This window comes from Rhipicephalus microplus, chromosome 3, assembly GCF_043290135.1.
Source record: "Rhipicephalus microplus isolate Deutch F79 chromosome 3, USDA_Rmic, whole genome shotgun sequence".
Taxonomy (NCBI): Eukaryota; Metazoa; Arthropoda; class Arachnida; order Ixodida; family Ixodidae; genus Rhipicephalus; species Rhipicephalus microplus.
Window position 1 is genome coordinate 160,809,924 of NC_134702.1, and position 19,704 is coordinate 160,829,627.

At 46.1% G+C, this 19,704-nt stretch overlaps 1 protein-coding gene across 3 annotated transcripts in view; it reads left to right on the plus strand.

Moving 5' to 3' along the window:
• Window positions 1-19,704, plus strand: part of LOC119170409 (ubiquitin-protein ligase E3B-like) — a 127,372-nt gene that overhangs the window by 71,591 nt on the left and 36,077 nt on the right. For all 3 annotated transcript variants that reach the window (XM_075890386.1, XM_075890385.1, XM_075890387.1), the window contains 4 exons: window positions 1,417-1,531; window positions 11,281-11,380; window positions 12,791-12,910; window positions 13,381-13,458. In XM_075890386.1, coding sequence (XP_075746501.1) covers window positions 1,417-1,531; window positions 11,281-11,380; window positions 12,791-12,910; window positions 13,381-13,458 — 413 coding nt within the window. The remainder of the gene's footprint in view (window positions 1-1,416; window positions 1,532-11,280; window positions 11,381-12,790; window positions 12,911-13,380; window positions 13,459-19,704) is intronic.

Here is a 19,704-nt window from a genome sequence, read left to right on the forward strand (position 1 = left end):
GTGCTTATTCTCGCTTTCATTTCTGGTCGATATTGGGCCAGAGGCCATTTTAAAAATGTTCTAGTTGGAAAAGGCAGAGAGAAAATATGAGCCATTAGCAAAACTCTAGGGAAGACGTTTCTCACGGTGAAAGTCAGTGATAATGTGTCTTTGCCGTCATAATAATATCTGGGATTTTATGTCCAAAATCGCGAAATGATTACGAGGAACGTTGTTGTGTTGGGCTCCAGAAATTTTGACCACACACATCAGACAGTGCACAGGTTTCTAGCATTTCGTCTCCGTCAAAGTACGACCGCTGCAACTGGGATCGAACTCGCATCCTTTAGGCCGGTAGCTGAGCACCGTAGCTGCTACGTCATTGTGGCAGACAATGTGTCTGCTCTCGCCACAACTCTGAATATTTACAAATGTAACACTGTCACAGTGCAACCATGGGTTCCCATGCACTCCAGAATAACTGGTCAGGCAGATACTCTTTGTCTAGTAATTTACTACTGTCTGTTTATTTATCATTGCAATAACAATATATGGGCACTCTCAGGAGGTTTTCGCAGTTGGCATTGGTATATCCATCCTTTTTTATATGTAAAGTTCAAATTTATAACATTACTGTGCATCGGATGTTCTACCTGCAAGTAAAAGCTCGCGAGTTCTGGGGACGAATGTGGCTGAAGCAGAGATAAACTGAGCCAGCCATCTCCATCCCCCAGAGGCTGCATTCAATAACGTCACCCCCACGTGTGAGCCCTGTTGTCAATTGCTCCTCAAGCAGAGAGAAAATGTCAACCCATTTTTTGCAAGAAGCATGAAGGGTGTGCCAGTGAAGTGTTGTGCTGCGACTCTTGAAGGGTGCGGTCGCAAGCGCTGTTTTGGCATACTTCAGGAAATGGCTCGTACAGCCTTCTATATGCTGTGTGGAGTCATCTCCACGCAATGCCTTGCGTGAAGACGACAGACCGCAGAAAAACCGCTTCTCTCTCTAGAGCATCCAAATGCTCTTACACCAGCGTTCTGAAGAGTAATTGCGAGATCAGATCCAAAAGAGTTCGCTGCTATCAGTACTTCATATGACATGACATTTTGTTGCTAATGCATTCATTGATTCAGTTTTAAGCAAAACAGTGCGTTTTTTTATTCCTTCAATGCAGTGGTCATAGTAACAGCCTGTCATTGTAGTCGCAGAGGCGCAGCCAAGGAAAGCATTGGGGTAGTTGAAGACGCTCGCCCCCTAGTTCAAGCCCCCCGACCCCCTATTTGGCTACACTCCGGGCTCGTAGTCAAAAGTACTCGTGAAATTGTGCAAGGCTACTGTTTATCCTCACGAGCTTAATTTTTTGTGCTCACTGTGTCACCTGGAACAGCTACAGCCTTTGTGAACTTCTTGATAAAGCTCTATTGTTTCTGTCTGTGCAGATTTGAAGACGGTGAATACCAACCAGCTGTTCTGCTCATGTCACACGTTACTGATGTTGCTGTACAAACGGGACTGTCGGCGCAGTTACACTCCGCCGGACCACTGGCTCATCAAGTAGGTGCCACTTGAGCGACAGAGCACGTCTGGCGTGCTCACTGTTCGTGAGCACATCATGCCTGTGGACTCCATGTCCATCACTTTACTGCTCGTGGACGTGGAATCATTGTCATCTTGTTTAGCCTGTGCTGCAGGAGAAGTTCTTTTTCCGGCATTTGAAACTACTCAAATGAAATAATTATGGGAAAACGTCTTCAACACATTATGTTGACTGGCTAGTTAGTGCTTGTCGACAGCGAAACCACACGACATGGGACATACAGGACATGGTGCCCCATTCTCTCATCTTTTTTGTGTCATTTTGTTGGCTAAAAGCTGTTAAGAACAACTATGTAGCGAAAATGACCAGGCAAAAAAGTTTCAAAGGAATCTGGCCTTCTTGTACACAAGGCAGCTGTGTTGTAGTTAAAAAGTTGTTGGTTTCGTACTTGTTGGGCTTTGCAACCATCTATTCAAGGGATATCTGCATTGCTGTGCAGCTAGACTTTTAGTTGAGTTTGGATGTGAACTGCACCTCGATCGATCTTTTATGAGGAGGTCCCGCCTGCGGTTTGTAACCTTGGGACCTCCCCCTGCATTATTACCTGCAAAGTATTGCATTTTTGACGCCACTAATCAAATTAATTGACTGATTAATTGATTGACTGAAAAGGCAGTGTAAAAACATATTGCCGCCAGCACGTAGTGGGTTGACAGCAAGAGCGGCTCTAAATCTGGAGGGAAAAAGAAGATCGCGTTCTTCTTTGCTCGAGAGCCAGCCACGACTGACGCATCGTCCTAGTGCTAGCTACCTGGTGGTTTAATAAATCCCCCAGTACTCGTGACTCATCGTGACAAACTGGTGGAAGTGCTGGGTAGTCTCACGGATGCTGCAGACCCCCCCAGGAAGCCGCGATACGAGTCCAGTGCCAGTCAATACTCCCGTGCATCGGACCAGCCGCCGAATCAGGGGATTGCCTCCGGAAGCCGACGATACTGCTGCCACCACGTCGACAAACATGACCAGCGCTTCGGTGCAAACCTCGGCAACCGGCACGGGAAGCACGACGTCGAACCGCTACACGTTGGAAAGCCCACGTGCACCGGCGACGTTCCATGGCTCGGAGCACGAGGACGTTGAGGACTGGTTGGCGGATTTCGAGCGCGTAGCCACCTTGAATCAGTGGGACGACGCGGCGACACTGGGTCGTGTCTACTTCTATCTCGAAGACGGGGCACGTACGTGGTATCAAAACCGAGAGGAACAGCTGACAACGTGGCCCGAATTCTCTCGTAGACTTCTGCAGACGTATGCCAGTGCTGATCGCCAAGAATGAGCTGAACGAGCTATTCTGGCCCGCGTACAGCTGCCAAACGAAACTGTGACCACGTTCGTCGAAGACATGATGCGCCTCTTCCGACGGGCCGATTCAAGAATGACGGAGGACAAGAAGTTGCGTCACTTGATGTGCGGTGTCAAGGACCAGCTTTTTGCCGGCCTCGTGCGAAGTCCTCCGGAGACGGTCGCGGAGTTCTTGTCCGAGGCCGTGACAATGGAAAAAATGCTGCAGCAGCGATCCAACCAATACGACAGGCAAGTCAGTGGCATGTCTACTGCCGACATTTTCACCGCCACTAGAACCAACAACGACTGTCTACGCGAACTCATCCGTGATATAGTACGTGAAGAGTTACAAAAGGCTGGTGTAACACCTCATCCTACAGTCAACTCTATTGCAACTGTGATCAAGGATGAGCTGCACCAGGCCCTCCGGGACACCTTGCCTCATGATACAGCTGTGCCAGCTCCTGCTGAATACCGCCGTGAGACAACCTACGCGGAAGCCTTGAAATGCCCTGCTGCAACGCCGCCATTATTCGTCCATCCTGTTCCTGCTGTTTCACTACAGTCAGCGCAGCACATACCGTACTACGAAGGCACGTACACGCCACCACCGTTGGCCTTTGTCCCTTGTGCTTCTGTCGCCCATCGTTCAGTGCAACCAATTCAGTACATCGACGATCGGCGCACATCTCCTCGAAAGTCTGATGTTTGGCGCACACCTGATCGCCGGCCTCTGTGCTTTCACTGCGGAGAAGCTGATCATTTGTACCGCCAGTGCCCATATCGCCGTCTTGGGCTTCGCGGCTTCTCTGCGTACTCACCGCCACCCCGTTACGGCCAGAGACCGCGCGACATCGAAAACTACCTCTCCCAGCAGCATGCACCACCATCTGCCGGGCGCCAGTCGCGCTCGCCATCACCGAGGCGATTTTCATCAACACCCCAGCGGTATTCTACCACACGGTCTCCCAGCCCCCGCCGGGAAAACTAGCCAAAGCGACCTCTAGGGGCGGGGTCGCTGAACGTCGAAGCGCTGAAGACCTCCGATTGACGCAGAACTGTACAGAAACCGGTCCGACATCACATACTGCTGCAAAGGATGGCCGACTTTCACTCGACATAGCAGTGACAATTGATGGTTGTGCAGTTAATGCGTTAGTGGACAACGGCGCAGACTATTCCATACTGAGCGGGAAACTGACAACGCAGCTGAAGAAAGTCATCACGCCGTGGCATATTTTTCTCCCAAAGTTCAGTTGGCTCGCAGAAAATTGCGTGAATATGCCAGGAGTAATCGTGAAGGAACAGAACCATTTTATATACGTTATAACTCTCTGCACTTGAAAGGCTCCATCTACCGATATGACCCTGTCAAAGATAACATCGTAGAAGTTCCTACACGCAACCAGTCATCGCGTACTTGACAAAAACTTGCAGAAAAATCCAAAGCTGTATCTTCAAATACTGTCTCGTTACTTTTGGCCAACTTCCGCAGCCTGTATCACAAACTAGACAGTTTAAAGGCACTGATGCATACTTGCTCTGCTGATGTTATAATTGGTACTGAAACCTGGCTATCCAGCGACGTCGCGGACAGTGAACTAGCTCTGCACCCGTCTTTTAAGATATTTCGCAAAGACAGGGAAAATTCTCGAGGAGGCGGAGTTATCATTGCTATCAGAGGAGATTATAATCCATCACTTTTGATTGTCGATACTCCCCTAGAACTAGTTGCGATTACCGCGCGTATTGGTCATGCGCAGTGTGTGATTGTTGCATGCTATCGCCCGCCTGACAATCGGTCAGACTTTGTACACTTATTTAATACCGCCATTGAACATATTTTTTCTCAATATCCGAAATGCATTTTGATAGTAGGGGGAGACTTTAACTACCCTTATATCGACTGGTCAAACTCTTCTCTGAAAGAAAACAGCAATAGATCTGAATGTGTTAATTTCTTGCATACTCTGCATTTTCATCATTTATCTCAAGTTGTACAAAAACCAACACGAGGCAATCATATCTTAGACTTAATCTTGACAAATCATCCTGAATTCAGTGAAGTCCGAGTGCTTGATCCAATAAGTGACCATAATGTCGTACACTGCTCGTTTGCACTGAAATCCACCGTACAAAAGAAAATGAAGAAGTGTATTCTCAGTTACGCTCGCGCTAATACTGAAAAAATGATGGCCATTTTAGCACCATTTGCCGCAGACTTTTCAAATGAATTCCAAAATAGATCTGCAAATGACAATTGGTGTTTGTTTCGAGACAGACTGAAGGAAGTTGAAGCTAACTGTATACCTAAGATAACCATCACCTCAAGGCCGAACGACCCCTGGTTTAACCACGATGTAAAAAAATGCATAAACAAGAAAAAAAGAGCTTTCAGAAAGTTTTCTCGGACAAAGACTCAAGCAGACTGGGAAAACTACAAGAACATATCACGTCTTACAGAAACAGCTATTGCTAACGCCAAAAACGAATTCTTCAACTCTATCCTTCCAAATATGCTGAAAACTGACCCAAAAAAGTTTTGGCAAGTTGTAAACCCCAAACATAATCATGCAGCTCCCTTACTTACTGAAAATGGCGTGACTTTGAGCATTATAGATAGCGCAAACAAGTTTCGTAAATGTTTTTCCGACGTTTTTACTAGGGAACACACACTTCATGATGCTCATATATCTCATCAACCGCTCATCCAGTACCCTTTCTTGCCCATCGTAATATCACAAAATGGCATATCTCGTGCCATTGACAGGCTCCCTAATAAAACCAGCCCCGGTCCGGATGGTATAAGCGCCAAACTTCTAAAATTTACGTCCCATTACTCGTCTTTATTGCTATCTTTAATATTTCAACAATCGCTGGATTCAGGATGCGTACCAGAAGATTGGAAATCTGCCTTAGTGATTCCAGTTTTTAAATCAGGTGACTCCACAGATCCCACCAACTACAGACCAATTTCTCTAACATGCATCTCCTGCAAACTGCTTGAGCATGTTTTGTATACCCACATTATAACTTACCTCAACCAAAACAACTTGCTTCTTGACAACCAACATGGATTCCGTCAACATCGCTCATGTCAAACTCAACTGTTCGAACTCGTCACAGATATTCACACTTCAATACACAATCAACTTTACATAGACGCCATCTTCATTGACTTTTCTAAAGCATTTGATCGCGTGCCTCACAATCGCCTCAAACTTAAAATCAGAAATTTACAACTTGATTACAACTGTACGCGATGGATTGAAGAATTCCTTAGTAATAGATTTCAGGTAATCAGTTTGCAAGATTGCTTTTCTACCCGTGCTGACGTCATCTCGGGAGTTCCCCAAGGCTCCGTCCTTGGCCCATTATTATTTTTGATATATATAAATGACATAGCCGTTAATCTCGCATCTCAAATACGCCTTTTCGCAGACGATTGCGTCATTTACAAACCCATAACCAGCAACAGTGACGTCATTTCTCTACAATTAGACCTAAATAGGCTAACAGAATGGTGCAACATATGGCAAATGGAAATCAATATTTCAAAGACTAAACACGTGCAATTCGCTTCAACTATTCGCCAGAACGCTAATCAATATAAAATACGTGGTGCTAACATTGGCTCAGTATCCTCGATTAAATACCTTGGTGTACTTTTTACGTCAAACTTAAACTGGAATGCGCACATTGAACACGTCACCTCCAAAGCATGCAAAAAACTAGGATACCTTAAACGACGCCTACATGTCGCAAACACTGATACGAGGCTTCGTGCGTATATCTCACTCATAAGGCCTTCTTGGAATATGCCTCTATAATTTGGCACCCTCATCACGCTTACTTGTCCAATCTACTCGAATCAGTTCAAAATAAAGCAGCCCGATTTATCAAGTCTTCATATTCTCACTACGTAAGTGTATCTGCCTTGAAGAAAAGGCTAAATCTTGTCAGTCTTGGCTCACGCAGAAAATTTGCACGTCTGGTGTTTTTTCATAATCTTCATCATGGAAACTCCACATTTGCTCGAGCTAACCTTCTGCCTGCTCCCAATGTATCTACTCGGCGAGACCATGTTCATAAAATAAAACCAATATTTGCACGAACGAACTTGTATCAAAATTCGCCGCTAGTGTTATCAATTACAGAATGGAATTCCTTGCCCTCATCTCTAGTGTCGCTTACAGAATCAACTCTATTTCAAGCTGCCCTAACAGTGTTTTTCGATGGAAACCCTCCTTAGCCCAATATATTCGCATATCTTGTGAACTTGTCACTACTGTTGTATTTGCCTTGTGTATTTTTGTCCCAAACTTTCTCGTTACCGCTTCGCATTGTGCTCTATTTTTATAATGTCACCTAAAGTATTTCATGGTTTTTGTGTGCATTTTTTACCATTATATGTACACACCTCGTTTTTGTAAACTCACTTGCATCCCCCCCTATGTAATGCCCTCTTTGGGCCCTTAGGGTATTTGTATAAATAAATAAATAACTCGCAGATTCGGACAGCTGGTGGCCACGTCGTTACTCCACTAGGTGCCTGCACAACTAGAGTACAGATTCAAGGGTACACATTCGTAGCAAGCTGCCTTGTTCTGCGCGAATGTTCCCGTGACGTCATTCTGGGAGTTGACTTTCTACAAGAAAATGGAGCTATCATTGATCTGCAAGAGCGCCGCGTCACGTTCTCAGCCCAGCGAGCAATCAACGTGCAGGATGGTGGAAGGCGTGTCGACGTACTCCGTATTTCTGAACAGAATGTGACGCTTCCTCCACGAACAAGTGTTCTAGTCGACGTAACATGCTGTGGTTTGGGCGATGGCGATGTGGTGGCTGAGACAAATTTAGAACACCTCCTGCAGCAAGGCATTTGTGTAGCTAGAAGTGTAATACACCTTCGTGATGGTCGATCTGAATTGCTCGTAACCAACTTTAGCAACGAGCATCGACATCTTTTCCGTGGCACTTCGATAGCGTTTGCCCACGAAGTAGCAAACGTCACCAACTGTTTCACGTCGGAAATAGTGGATACCGCCGACACGTCAATGAGTACTATTGACATCAATCCTGATCTGTCCACCGTTAACCAGACTGCACTACGAGCGCTCTTGTTCGAGTTCAGGTCTTGCTTCGCAACTTGCTCAAAGATCCACCAGACGTCCATCACTCAACACAGGATCATCACGTACGAGGACGCACGTCCGATACACCAGAACCCCTACCGCGTGTCGGCCAATGAACGTGAAGCAATACGTACGCAAGTCACCGAGATGCTTGACGATGGCGTTATTCAACCATCTAACAGCCCGTAGTCATCTCCAGTCGTACTTGTCAAAAAGAAGGACGGGTCGCTACGCTTCTGCGTCAACTACCGAAAGCTTAACAACGTGACGAAAAAGGATGTGTATCCGCTGCCACGTATCGACGATTCGCTGGATAGACTTCGTCGTGCCCATTATTTCACTTCTCTCGATCTCAAAAGCGGGTATTGGCAAATCGAAGTAGATCAGCGAGACCGTGAGAAAACAGCCTTTGTGACTCCAGACGGCCTATACCAATTTCGAGTGCTCCCTTTTGGATTGTGTTCAGCACCGGCAACTTTCCAGCGAATGATGGACACTGTCCTCACAGGGCTCAAGTGGCAGACTTGTCTTGTCTACCTTGATGATGTGGTGGTCTTCTCTACCACGTTTGAGCAGCACCTTCACCGCCTGCGCAGCGTGCTGGAGGCTATCCGATCGGCGGACCTCACACTAAAGCCACAGAAGTGCCACTTCGGCTATAAAGAACTAAAATTTCTTGGACATGTAGTTAGCGCCGAAGGAATCCGTCCCGATCCGGACAAGCTTGCCGCTGTTGCCGAATTACCAGCTCCTGTCGATAAGAAAGCCGTCCGGCGCTTCCTTGGTTTGTGCGCCTACTATCGCCGATTCATTCATGGCTTTTCACAGATAGCAGAACCTCTGACTTGTCTCACAAGGGACGACACGCCGTTTGTCTGGGAAAACGAGCAACAAGCAGCTTTTGATGAGCTGCGACAGCGCATGCAATCAGCGCCCGTTCTCGCTCATTTCGCCGATGATGCTGACACGGAGGTCCATACCGACGCTAGTAACATTGGGCTCGGTCCAGTGCTCGTTCAGCGTCAAGAGGACATCGAAAGAGTGATAGCCTACGCCAGCCGCTCTCTATCCCGTGCCGAGGCGAATTATTCCACTACGGAGAAAGAGTGCCTCGCAGTCGTGTGGGCAATCACCAAGTTCCGCCCGTACCTTTATGGTCGTCCCTTCAAGATAGTGACGGACCATCACGCGCTCTGTTGGTTGGCAAGCCTGCGTGACCCTTTAGGTCGGCTAGCACGGTGGAGTTTGCGGCTGCAGGAATTTGATGTCACCATCGTCCATAAGTCCGGCCGTAAGCATGAAGACGCTGACACACTGTCACGCGCACCCCTTCATGTCGTCAGTCAGGAAGTAGAGGAAGACGAAGGCTTTCTCGGCGCCGTTAGTGCATCAGACTTGAGCAAACGACAGCGAGATGATGCAGAGATTCGTCCAATCATAGATCATTTAGAGGGCCAGGGCACAATCATACCACGTCATTTATCCCGCTCGTTGACGTCGTTCTGCCTACGAGACGGTGTGCTGTACAAGAAGAACGCTCGTTCGAACAATCGTGCTTACCTCCTGGTGGTTCCTCGAGACATGCGAAACGACGTCCTCTTCGCTTGCCATGACGAACCCACATCCGGTCATCTGGGCTACTCAAGGACACTTGCCAGAGTGAGCGAGAGGTACTATTGGCCAGGACTTTCAGCAAGCGTAACGAAGTACGTAAAGAGCTGTCGGGAATGTCAGCGCCGAAAGCAACCATCTGTTAAGCCAGCTGGTTTGCTTCAGCCCATTGAAGCACCCTGCACGCCGTTCGACCAAGTCGGCATGGACATTCTCTGGCCATTTCCTATGTCTGCGGACAGCAACAAAGGGGTGATCGTCGCGACCGACTATTTGACACGCTACGCTGAAACGCAGGCGATCCCACGAGCCACGGCTTCTGAGGTAGCACAATTTTTCATTCGCCACATCATGTTACGACACGGTGCTCCTTCCAGTGTAATAACGGACAGAGGGACGGCATTCACGGCGCAGCTTACGGACGAAGTTTTCAAACTGAGCAACACCAGACACCGAAGGACAACTGCGTACCACCCGCAAACCAACGGACTTACGACTGAATAAAACCCTCGCAGACATGATCTCAATGTACATCGACGTACAGCACAAAACATGGGACCGGATCTTGCCTTACGTATAATACCGCTGTGCAAGAGACCACGCGATTCACGCCATTTCGGCTTCTCTACGGCCGCGAAGTGCAGACCATGCTAGACTCAATGCTACCGTGTCAGGACGAAGACGAGTTGGCAACAGACGCCGAAGAATTCGCAGAGCGTGCCGAGGAAGCCCGGCAGCTCGCGCGACTGCACGTCGGCCAGCAACAGCAGGCAGACGCACGACGCTATAATACCCGCCACAGAGAAGTGTTTTACAGCCCCGGAGATCAAGTTTGGGTGTGGACGCCCGTCCGCCGCCGTGGCCTTAGTGAAAAGTTGCTGAGCCGGTACTTTGGCCCATATAAAGTGTTACGCCGCGTCAGTGACGTGAACTACAAAGTGGTTCCGGACTCAACACCCCATGCACGGAGCAGGGCACGGCTGAGGCCGGACGTCGTTCATGTGTTGCGCATGAAGCCATTTATTGCGCGTTGTTCGTAACTTTTCCTTTACCGTACAGCGTTCTTTGTGTTTTTTGTTTATTTTGTGAACTTACTTTCTCGTTCATTTACGTTTCCTATGTTGGCACGCTCTTCAGTTTTTACTTTCACTTCATCCGAATTTCCATTTTTTTTTCATGTGCCTATGTAGTAGCATCGCGGTGCTGCTATGTACTTTCCATTCCTCTTTTTGGTACTTGTTTTTTTTTCTTTTTGGAAGGGGGGATAGTGCCGCCAGCACGTAGTGGGTTGACAGCAAGAGCGGCTCTAAATCTGGAGGGAAAAAGATCGCGTTCTTCTTTGCTCGAGAGCCAGCCACGACTGACGCATCGTCCTAGTGCTAGCTACCTGGTGGTTTAATAAATCCCCCAGTACTCGTGACTCATCGTGACAAAATTTTACATAATGCATTGTAGCATACTACAACACACAAAAAAAAGACACTCATCAACCACTCGCACAATGGAATTCACATCAAGGACCCATGATTATGTGGGATGTTACGTGAGGGGGTCAGGAAAACCCGTGTATTTAGAAATAATCTGGACTTTTCCACTGCTGGGTGCCTTGTAACAATGTGAGAGCTTTGCTGATCTCCAATTGTTGTAGTTTAGTTAATCTCCATTGGCTTTTGCAGGGACGTCAAGGTGAGCACGTTCATGAGCGACCTCGAGAAGGGCAAGAAGGCAGCGCAGGTCCTGCTGCAGAAGGTGCCCCACATCATTCCGCACAAGGAGGTCAGAGCTTGTTTGGATGGCACGTTTTGAGCATTCATTTCGTTGGCTTCATTGAGATTGTCTTGCCTTTTTGTTGTAACAATACCTCGTTGCCTATACAAGAATTGAGCATAGCACTGATAACTTTCTCGAGTGTAGTTGCCGTACTGTGTTGGCTATTGGGAAGGTGGTGGCACTCAGCACGATGTCAAGTTTGCTCATATGGCGTACTGTCAGAAGCTTGGAAATCAAGCAAACAAATTTTTTTTTTCGCTGTAGAAATTGCAAGAAGTTTTTTTAATGACACTTTCTTCTGAAACTGTTGCCTCTATGGGTTAATAAAATGTTTGCACTTGCATACCTCTGTTATATTGAAGTTAAAGTGGATCACCAGTAATTGAAAGTATCTGAAGTTTACTGTTGCGTAAAACTGAACAACTGTTGCTAATTTGATTTGTTGGGTAATAAAAAAGGAATCCTTTATTTATTATAAATAATGTCTCTGTCACTTCGTGAATGGTAACTTTTATGATGTTGAGCACTTTTGAGATGCACGATCAATGGTGCAAGTCTTAAAAGATGATCTTGTTGAATACAAAGTGGGATTTAATGCCATCACCACATGGCACTTTTGATTGCGATCAGACTTGGGGTCTGGGTCGGTTTCCTTGATTGCAATCAACGATCGTCGCTGTAGTGCAGTCCAAATTTATCCGTATCAAGTGTGACGTAAGCGTTGATCAAATTGCGATCTGGGATCCAGATGTAACTATATAGGACCATGTAGGAGCACCTGATCTGGATTGAGCTTAGTCCAGATTGGCGATCAGTATTTCCAAAATTTTGAAGTATTCAAAACAAACAACTAAACACTTTTTAGCACGTGTAGCCTGCCTGAAAAGGTGGTTTCGCTGCAGTGCAAGGTCGTTATACTGTGAAACTATCTATTCAAGGGACATTAGCATCCTTGAGCAACGGCATCAGCAACGGCATCCTGACCCATTTTTTTAATATATTGCATAGCCTTATAGGATATAAACAAGGGAAATTTTAAGCCCAGAACATATATTACTGCTTATAAGTGACATCCTTCTGTTATTCAAATACTGCTAGTATGAAGCTGATTGATAGGACTACTGCACGAGTTGGGGCAGATTCACTGAGGCTAACAGCACGATTGATGCGGATGAAGACGAGAAGTGGACACTGCACAGCACTGTTCCGTGTGTATTCAAATTCAATTGAGAAATTTTTCTAGACTGACCATCGTTTGTTGTGACTACTTCGATCTAAGATAGTGGTGCTTACACAGACCTAGCAATTTCTTTTTTTTTTATCATTACATTGTTTGAACACGCTGAAAAGGGACTTCATTTGTTTGCCTCAGTAGAATCTTGGCTCATGCCAAACTTCTTGTGAATGTGCACGCAGAGGGTGGTCCTATTCCGAAAATACGTGACCAACGAGAAGACTGTGCTGGGCCTGACCGAGTCTGCGTGTGCGCTTTCCCAGTCCACGCTCATCACCGTGCACAGGACACGCATTGTTGAGGTTGGTAGGCCACAGTTCGCTATGCATGCTTGAGCCACAAAGACCTTGCTTGCCTCATCTTTTAGCATTGTCATGGTTGTTGGTGTGGATGCATGCCTGAACTGTGGCTTGTCTGTTAGTACACTCACACCTCGATACAAGGAACTTGGATATAACGAAATACTGGTTATAACATAGTAAATGAAAAATAGTCTTGCAATACATGTAGTATTAAGAATATATACATGTAGAAGAATATTTATCTGTGTTGTTGTTTTTATGTTTTTATCAGGAATGACAGTCAGTGTGCCTTTGTAGACACTTTTTAAGTTTTTCAGGTATAGAAATTTAAAAATGATAATTTAGAGAATAAAAAATGTATAAAAACACTTGGAGTCGGACATAATGAGGCAGGCAAGTTGCTTTCGTATCCAGGTATATTGTGAACTGTTATCTGTATTCTTTATTCTTGTTTTCTTTTCGCCTCTCAGGATGGTTATCAGCAGTTGGCCATGTTGCCCACGCAAGGTCTCAAAGGTGTCATCAGGGTGCGCTTCATCAATGAACAGGTCAGTAGCAGAGCAAACATGAGTTAAAAAAAAAAGGACCCCGTAGGACACTTTTTTTCAATCAGATATTGTGCCTATATTAATTATGAATGTAGGATATTAATAATGAATATATGGTGATGTATTTAATGACATCAGTACTCTCGGAGGGGAATCCCGGCTGCGGCGGCTGCATTTCCGATGGAAGCGGAAATGTTGTAGGCCCGTGTGCTCAGATTTGGGTGCACGTTAAAGAACCCCAGGTGGTCTAAATTTCCGGAGCCCTCCACTACGGCGTCTCTCATAATCATATAGTGGTTTTGGGACGTTAAACCCCACATATCAATCAATCAATCACTCTCGGAGGGGAACTTATCAGTCTCAACTGATTTATTGTTACACTGTGGTATCCTTTTATGAGAGTGCTTCTGCCCTTGCATCTCAAGTTTTTGGGGACTTTCTTTTTTTTTTTAATGTTCCAGGCACTTTTGTACCTTATCCTGCCAGCAGCAGTCTAATAATAAAGAGCAAAAAAAGAGAGACAGAGAAGAAAAAGAACAAAACTGCTCAAAATGCCTGTTACACAATAAATAACCACAATGACCCATGATCCACAGTAACCTTTTAACTCTTACCGTGGTTGTGCCCTCTCTTATTTAATTCATGCATTATGTGTACAGTATGCTTCTTATTGACTGCTGTGAAGCTTTCCGGTCTATCAGGTGGCCAGGTTCCCCTCAAGCTGCTCAATGCAATTTTTTTTCCCTAGTCATCCTTGCAACTTTGTTGTAAATAAACTCAGTTCAATCAAAACAATTTTTTTTTTTAGTACGAGACCAGCATGCAAGTGTAACGGCTGCTGCAGTACAGCTGGCACAGTGCGCTGAATTTGATTGCGACAATGCCAAGTACATTTTTGCACTGATGTATATAGACCGCTTATAACGCAAGTTGCGGGAGTCGGGATATCAGCACTATAAGCGGTAACGCACTATAACCAAAACAACCTTTTTCAAGGGCTGCACTCGCGCAAAATGTGTTGAACATGCAGCTTCGCATGTTTGAAAATAGAAACGTGTGATGCGTGGTTGCTAACATTTAAATTTCGGAATGTCAAAAGAATTTAGCGTCCAAAAACAGGCGTTGCCAATGAAATGAACATGAAATGGTGGGGGGGGGGGCATGGTTTAACGAATGAAAGTACCATTATGGAAATTCGCCGACTACTAGATCACCTAGATTATGCACATTACACAGAAACTATGTCGAATCACTTTCAGAATTTGACGCGTTGAAAGACTCCAACCGTTTGATTTAATGGACGCACACTCCATTTAAGATTTAAGACATCCCAATTGAATCGTGAACCACTATTTGAGCGCTACAGGTGCCGCCCTCGTTTTCATTAACGATATGTATCCCTTCCCGTCAAGTGCGGCCACCGCAAAGAGTTTCGTTGATTTGGTACCAAACCGCAACTTGGATTCGCGCGACCGCTACCGACTGAAGCGCAACCAACGCCGATTAGGCGTAGCTTGCAGATTGGTATTTTGTTGCAGAAAATTTGTCTAAAACATGAACATTCAGCGTCAAAAAGATCGCACTAGTAGTGAACCAAGAACAGCGTGCGTGATACGAAGTTCGCGTTCGTGGCCGGGAGATCAGCAACGATGCCAACTCGCTAAGCTTACATACGGCAGCGCACTGGCAGCAAAAGTGAAAGCTCGTGTCATGAAACCGTAAAAGGTTTTCAGTTTACTGACGAGGAAGCAAATGTAGATATTTGTTGCAAGCTCGATAACAAGGACGTCTTTCCTGACAGGAAACAGTTAAGCGCATGCAGTTGATAAGGACAGGATCGCACGTGCCTCAATGAGCGGTGTGCAGTCGAAGCCATGCTAGCGACGTGGTACGCTGTAGCCACCTCGGTGCCGGTGCCAAGGCTTATCGGTCACTGAGGCAATCGTCCACCTCCCTTACTCGGCGAACTCGCGCAGTGTCCTGCGGGCTTTTTTTTTTTCATTTTTTTCTTCTCCTCGCTTTTCATTCGTTCACTCCATGTCCCCTCCTCCTCCGTAACGACCTCGTCGTTCACTCCCCAGCGGCGCACCCAGCGCGCCTCCTTATGGAAGTGCACTCGCTACCGCTTTTGTCACAAACAATTTCCGGCAAATGCATTATAACGGGTCTTTCATCTTGTGGGACTGCACAATTAGCGGTATGCGTATACATGGGGTTCTATGAGAGGGTAAACAGGAGTAGAAAAAAACCACATTGTAAGCAGTTCTGCACTATAAGCGATGACCTTATAAGTGGTCTACACTGTATTGTATTTACACGCATAATTTGGGCACTTTTTTTCGCGATCTTGGGGCTCTGAGAAGAGGGAGTGCAAATTATGCGGGGATTTCCCGAACGCACACGACATAATGGGCGATAGTCCTGATGTGCGCAGCATACACATTAAAGAAAATTAAATAAATTGGAGCGTGGACAAGGTAGTATACTTGTTTATATAACAAAATTAGCATGTACTTTAACCAGTCAGATTCGGTCAGTTCAGTCTAGTCGAAATCATCGATCGAGAGTCCCGATTGAGAATCATCGTCGCAGCTGTTGTCACCGCCCTCCCAAAGAGCATCGCCTTCGGTCCTGTCCAGCGCATCTGAATGTCTCATTTTCTTGAAGCTCTTTTTAGCAATGCTGGAAGAAACTAGGTTCCACGACATGTTGATACTGGAGGACGTGAGCTTTCGCACATAATTGACAAGGCCTTCTTCAGCGGAAAGAAACTTGTATCAACAAGCACACACATTTTTGTGCTTTCTCCCGTACCGATTGCGCCTGTCGTCACACATCGTAACAACGTTATGAAGTTTTCTTTAGAAAACTTCACGACGGCGAGCTTGAATTTCGCCATATATATAATTACTGTAGCCCTTTGTAAGCGAACACTAAGAACACGACGAATGAATGGGGAAACGTAAACTTTCTTAATCAACCGAGCTTGCGTTGCAGCGCGGATGCAGGAAACTAGGGGAGCTGTTGGCGCAGCAGGCCCAACAGGCCCTCACACACCTTCGGTGCCGAAAGTTCGTGCCATGACGTGAACGTGCATTCTCACAATGGTAGATATGGAGAGATAGAAGGAGGCAAATGCTCGAGCAGCTTCGGCGATCCGTAAACAGTTTTGAGTGTTCTTGCACGGTATTCTGTGGAACCCTAGCTTGGGGCAAGTCCTCAAAAGAAGGGCCTTCGCACTTGCAACCCATTTGGCTGCGCTTGCTTGATCGGCAGGGCGCCTGTCCTAAGATCCAAAGTCTCCCCGTGCGCGCGCTGGCGAGTTGGCTCGGTCAGATCGGGGAGCGCAATGAGTAAATTTTTTTCGTCGTAAAGCTGACAAAATACTGGGGGCCCGCGAACTATGCAAGTAAGTATGGCAAAAATCATTAAATTGTTATTATCACACTGCTATGTATCTAGGTCAGAGAAAGTGTAGAACCAAATGTGCCGCTACTATACAGGTGATTCGAAGGCTGAGATGGGAAGCACAACAGTGCATGGCCTTTTGAAAGCAAAAAAGGTGTGCAGGCACCAAGGAATGGCCCACATTCCACTGTGGTCGTGGCTGGCATCATGGTGACCATGAAAGCTGAAGAAGCCAGGTGACTAGAACTCCGCCTGGTGTAGATTTAAGTTGTCGGAGTGCTTCAGAGTGCTTTAAGGGGAAGCTTGCTTCTCTGAATGGGCTTACCACATTTGTTAAGAGGCATTGGTTACCAAGAATTGAATGTAATGCATGTCACGAGAGCACTCTAGAACATATGAAAACAACTACTCAGATCTTCCATGAGCATGGTGTAGTGTTTAATGTAGTTTCTCACCTTGGATGAATCAAATGTTGCTAATGTAGGCTGAGCTGAAGATGCAAGGATGCGTTGTAGTCATTCTCAAATTATTTGTTCAGTAGAAGTTTAATGATATGAATTGAGCTAATACAAAATTCGAGCTCATACAAATCCGATAAATCCTCTGTCCGAATTTTGTTGTATTGATTGGGCCGAAATTCAGATGATTGAAACATTTCTCCGCATTGAGACTGGCGACACAATCTTGAGTGCTGTAACTGTCATGCGACGGCTGAAAGGAGCTTGGTCTTGATGTATTGTCCCTATGTGCGTGCCCAGTGCATATAACTGCATTTGCTACCAGCAGCAAAACTCCAAAAATACATGTCCGTCCTATGCTCACTGAGAGCTAAAGTTGCTTGTGGCAACCGTAGTGGACACAACCACGACATAATAGAGCTGTGCGAATAGTAAATTTTAAGTTCGAAGTGAACTCGAAGCCAATTCAAAGTGAATAATTCGTTCAAATAATTATGCGTCAAATTCAATAGTCTATCTTGTATAGTATGTATAAAAGTGGCCATATTTGTCATGACCCAACTAACCTGTAGAATACAGTCGAACCCACATATAACGGCCCCACTTAAACAAACTTTCGCTTGACGAACAATATCCGGGTGACCATGAACATATACATTGGTTCAATGGCACAGAATTATTATCATTTTTTTTATTTTATTCATACTGTTAGCATACATGCCAAAACAGGAGTTGCTCATCTGGGCAGACAAATTTCAAAAGTCAATGCAAAAGTGGAACATCTCACAATTTGACACAAAGAAAGCAAAAGCAATGAAAAAAAAAAGTCCAACATTCGATGCGCACCCTGTAGCATAACACGGCAGAACACAGGTGAGCAAGTGAGTGCCTTATCACAGCTCAGTTCAACATTTGAAACGCACATTCGAAATCTTTAACATTGTTACACAGTACAACGTCATTCCGTAACTTATTCCATGTGTCAATAGCGGATACAATAAAAGAATTCTTGAACGATTTTGTGTTATGCTTCAGAGGTTTAATGTGCTTGGTGTGCTTTGTCCGCGAATGTGACGTGTTTAGAGTGAAAATTTTTGTTATCTCTGTTTTGTAGATACCGTGGAATATCTGAAAAAACAATTTCATGCTGTTGATATTCATTCTTTCGTGCAATGTAAGAATATGAGCCCTAGTTCTTAGACTTGTTACGGACTGCGTTCTACGGTAGGAATTAAAAATAAACCTTAAGGCTCTATTTTGAACCTGTTTATATTCAGCGATATTATTTTGCGTATATGGCTTCCATATCGGGCATGCATAATCCAGCAACGGAAGAATTGCACTTACAACGAACGTCTTCAAGCGCCGCTGATCGGTTACAGCGAACGGAGTCAGTGGTCTGCCGACTTCCCGGGAAACCAATTTCGACCACCGATCAGGCATCAGCAAGGTGCTCATATATTCTTATTGTTAAACGCTGACCCTGCCTCCGCGCCTCTCTAGTTGCCGCTCTTCCCTTGTCCCCCCGCTACTCTGAGCACCCCGCATCGCCAGACAAGGCCAGTGTTTTCACACTGCCACCGATCTTTCGAAGACCGGTAGGCCATCTATCCTGTTTTTGATCGCTGGTACTGTTGTTGGCGTCGCCGGCCTGAAGTGACCGGACAATTTGCCAACCCACCGACTCTGATAATTTGCGATTCATTTTGTGTTTAGTACTTGTTCTCGCTCACTTCGCACTTGGCTCGGCATGTCTTCCGCGCGCGTACGCGGAACGATACGCAAAATATGAAGTTCGTGAGGCCACGCGAACCCGCCGGAGCAACAAAATGATTTTTTTGACCACGGCCGTCGATTTTTCGAACACTACTGCGCGCTCTGATTCAGGCGGCCATGCACTCTTTCCAAGTTTTTCTACGTGCGAGTTTCGCGGACCTTTCAAGCAACCTACCCGACCTGCCTCCTTCCCGTGTGTTTTGGTTTTCAAGGTCATCCTCCCGCCGCATCTTCTCCTCTCTTTATCGCAACTCCTTGCCCTTCTCTCGCAAGTCTGCTCTCCTCTCTTGATCACAACCCCTTCGCTTGTCTCCACCGCTCCGCGACGCCCACCACGCTGGCTCGAATTAGTTTCGTTTTCTGACTGGAAACGGGCCCAGAGCTGTTTCTCGCGTTCTGGCATGTGTGTCGCGTGTACGCGTCTTGCTTGCTCTTGGTGCGCATGTGTGGTCATGACGGCGGACGGGAGGACTAGCACGTTTTTTTCCTGCTGCTCAACAAAACATCGAAAGTGTGGCCACTTGGCTTGAGCGTAATCCGCGCATTAGGTGCCGCGTTGCGGAGTGCTTGCTCATAGCTGTTGACCACCTAGCAGCCAACTTGC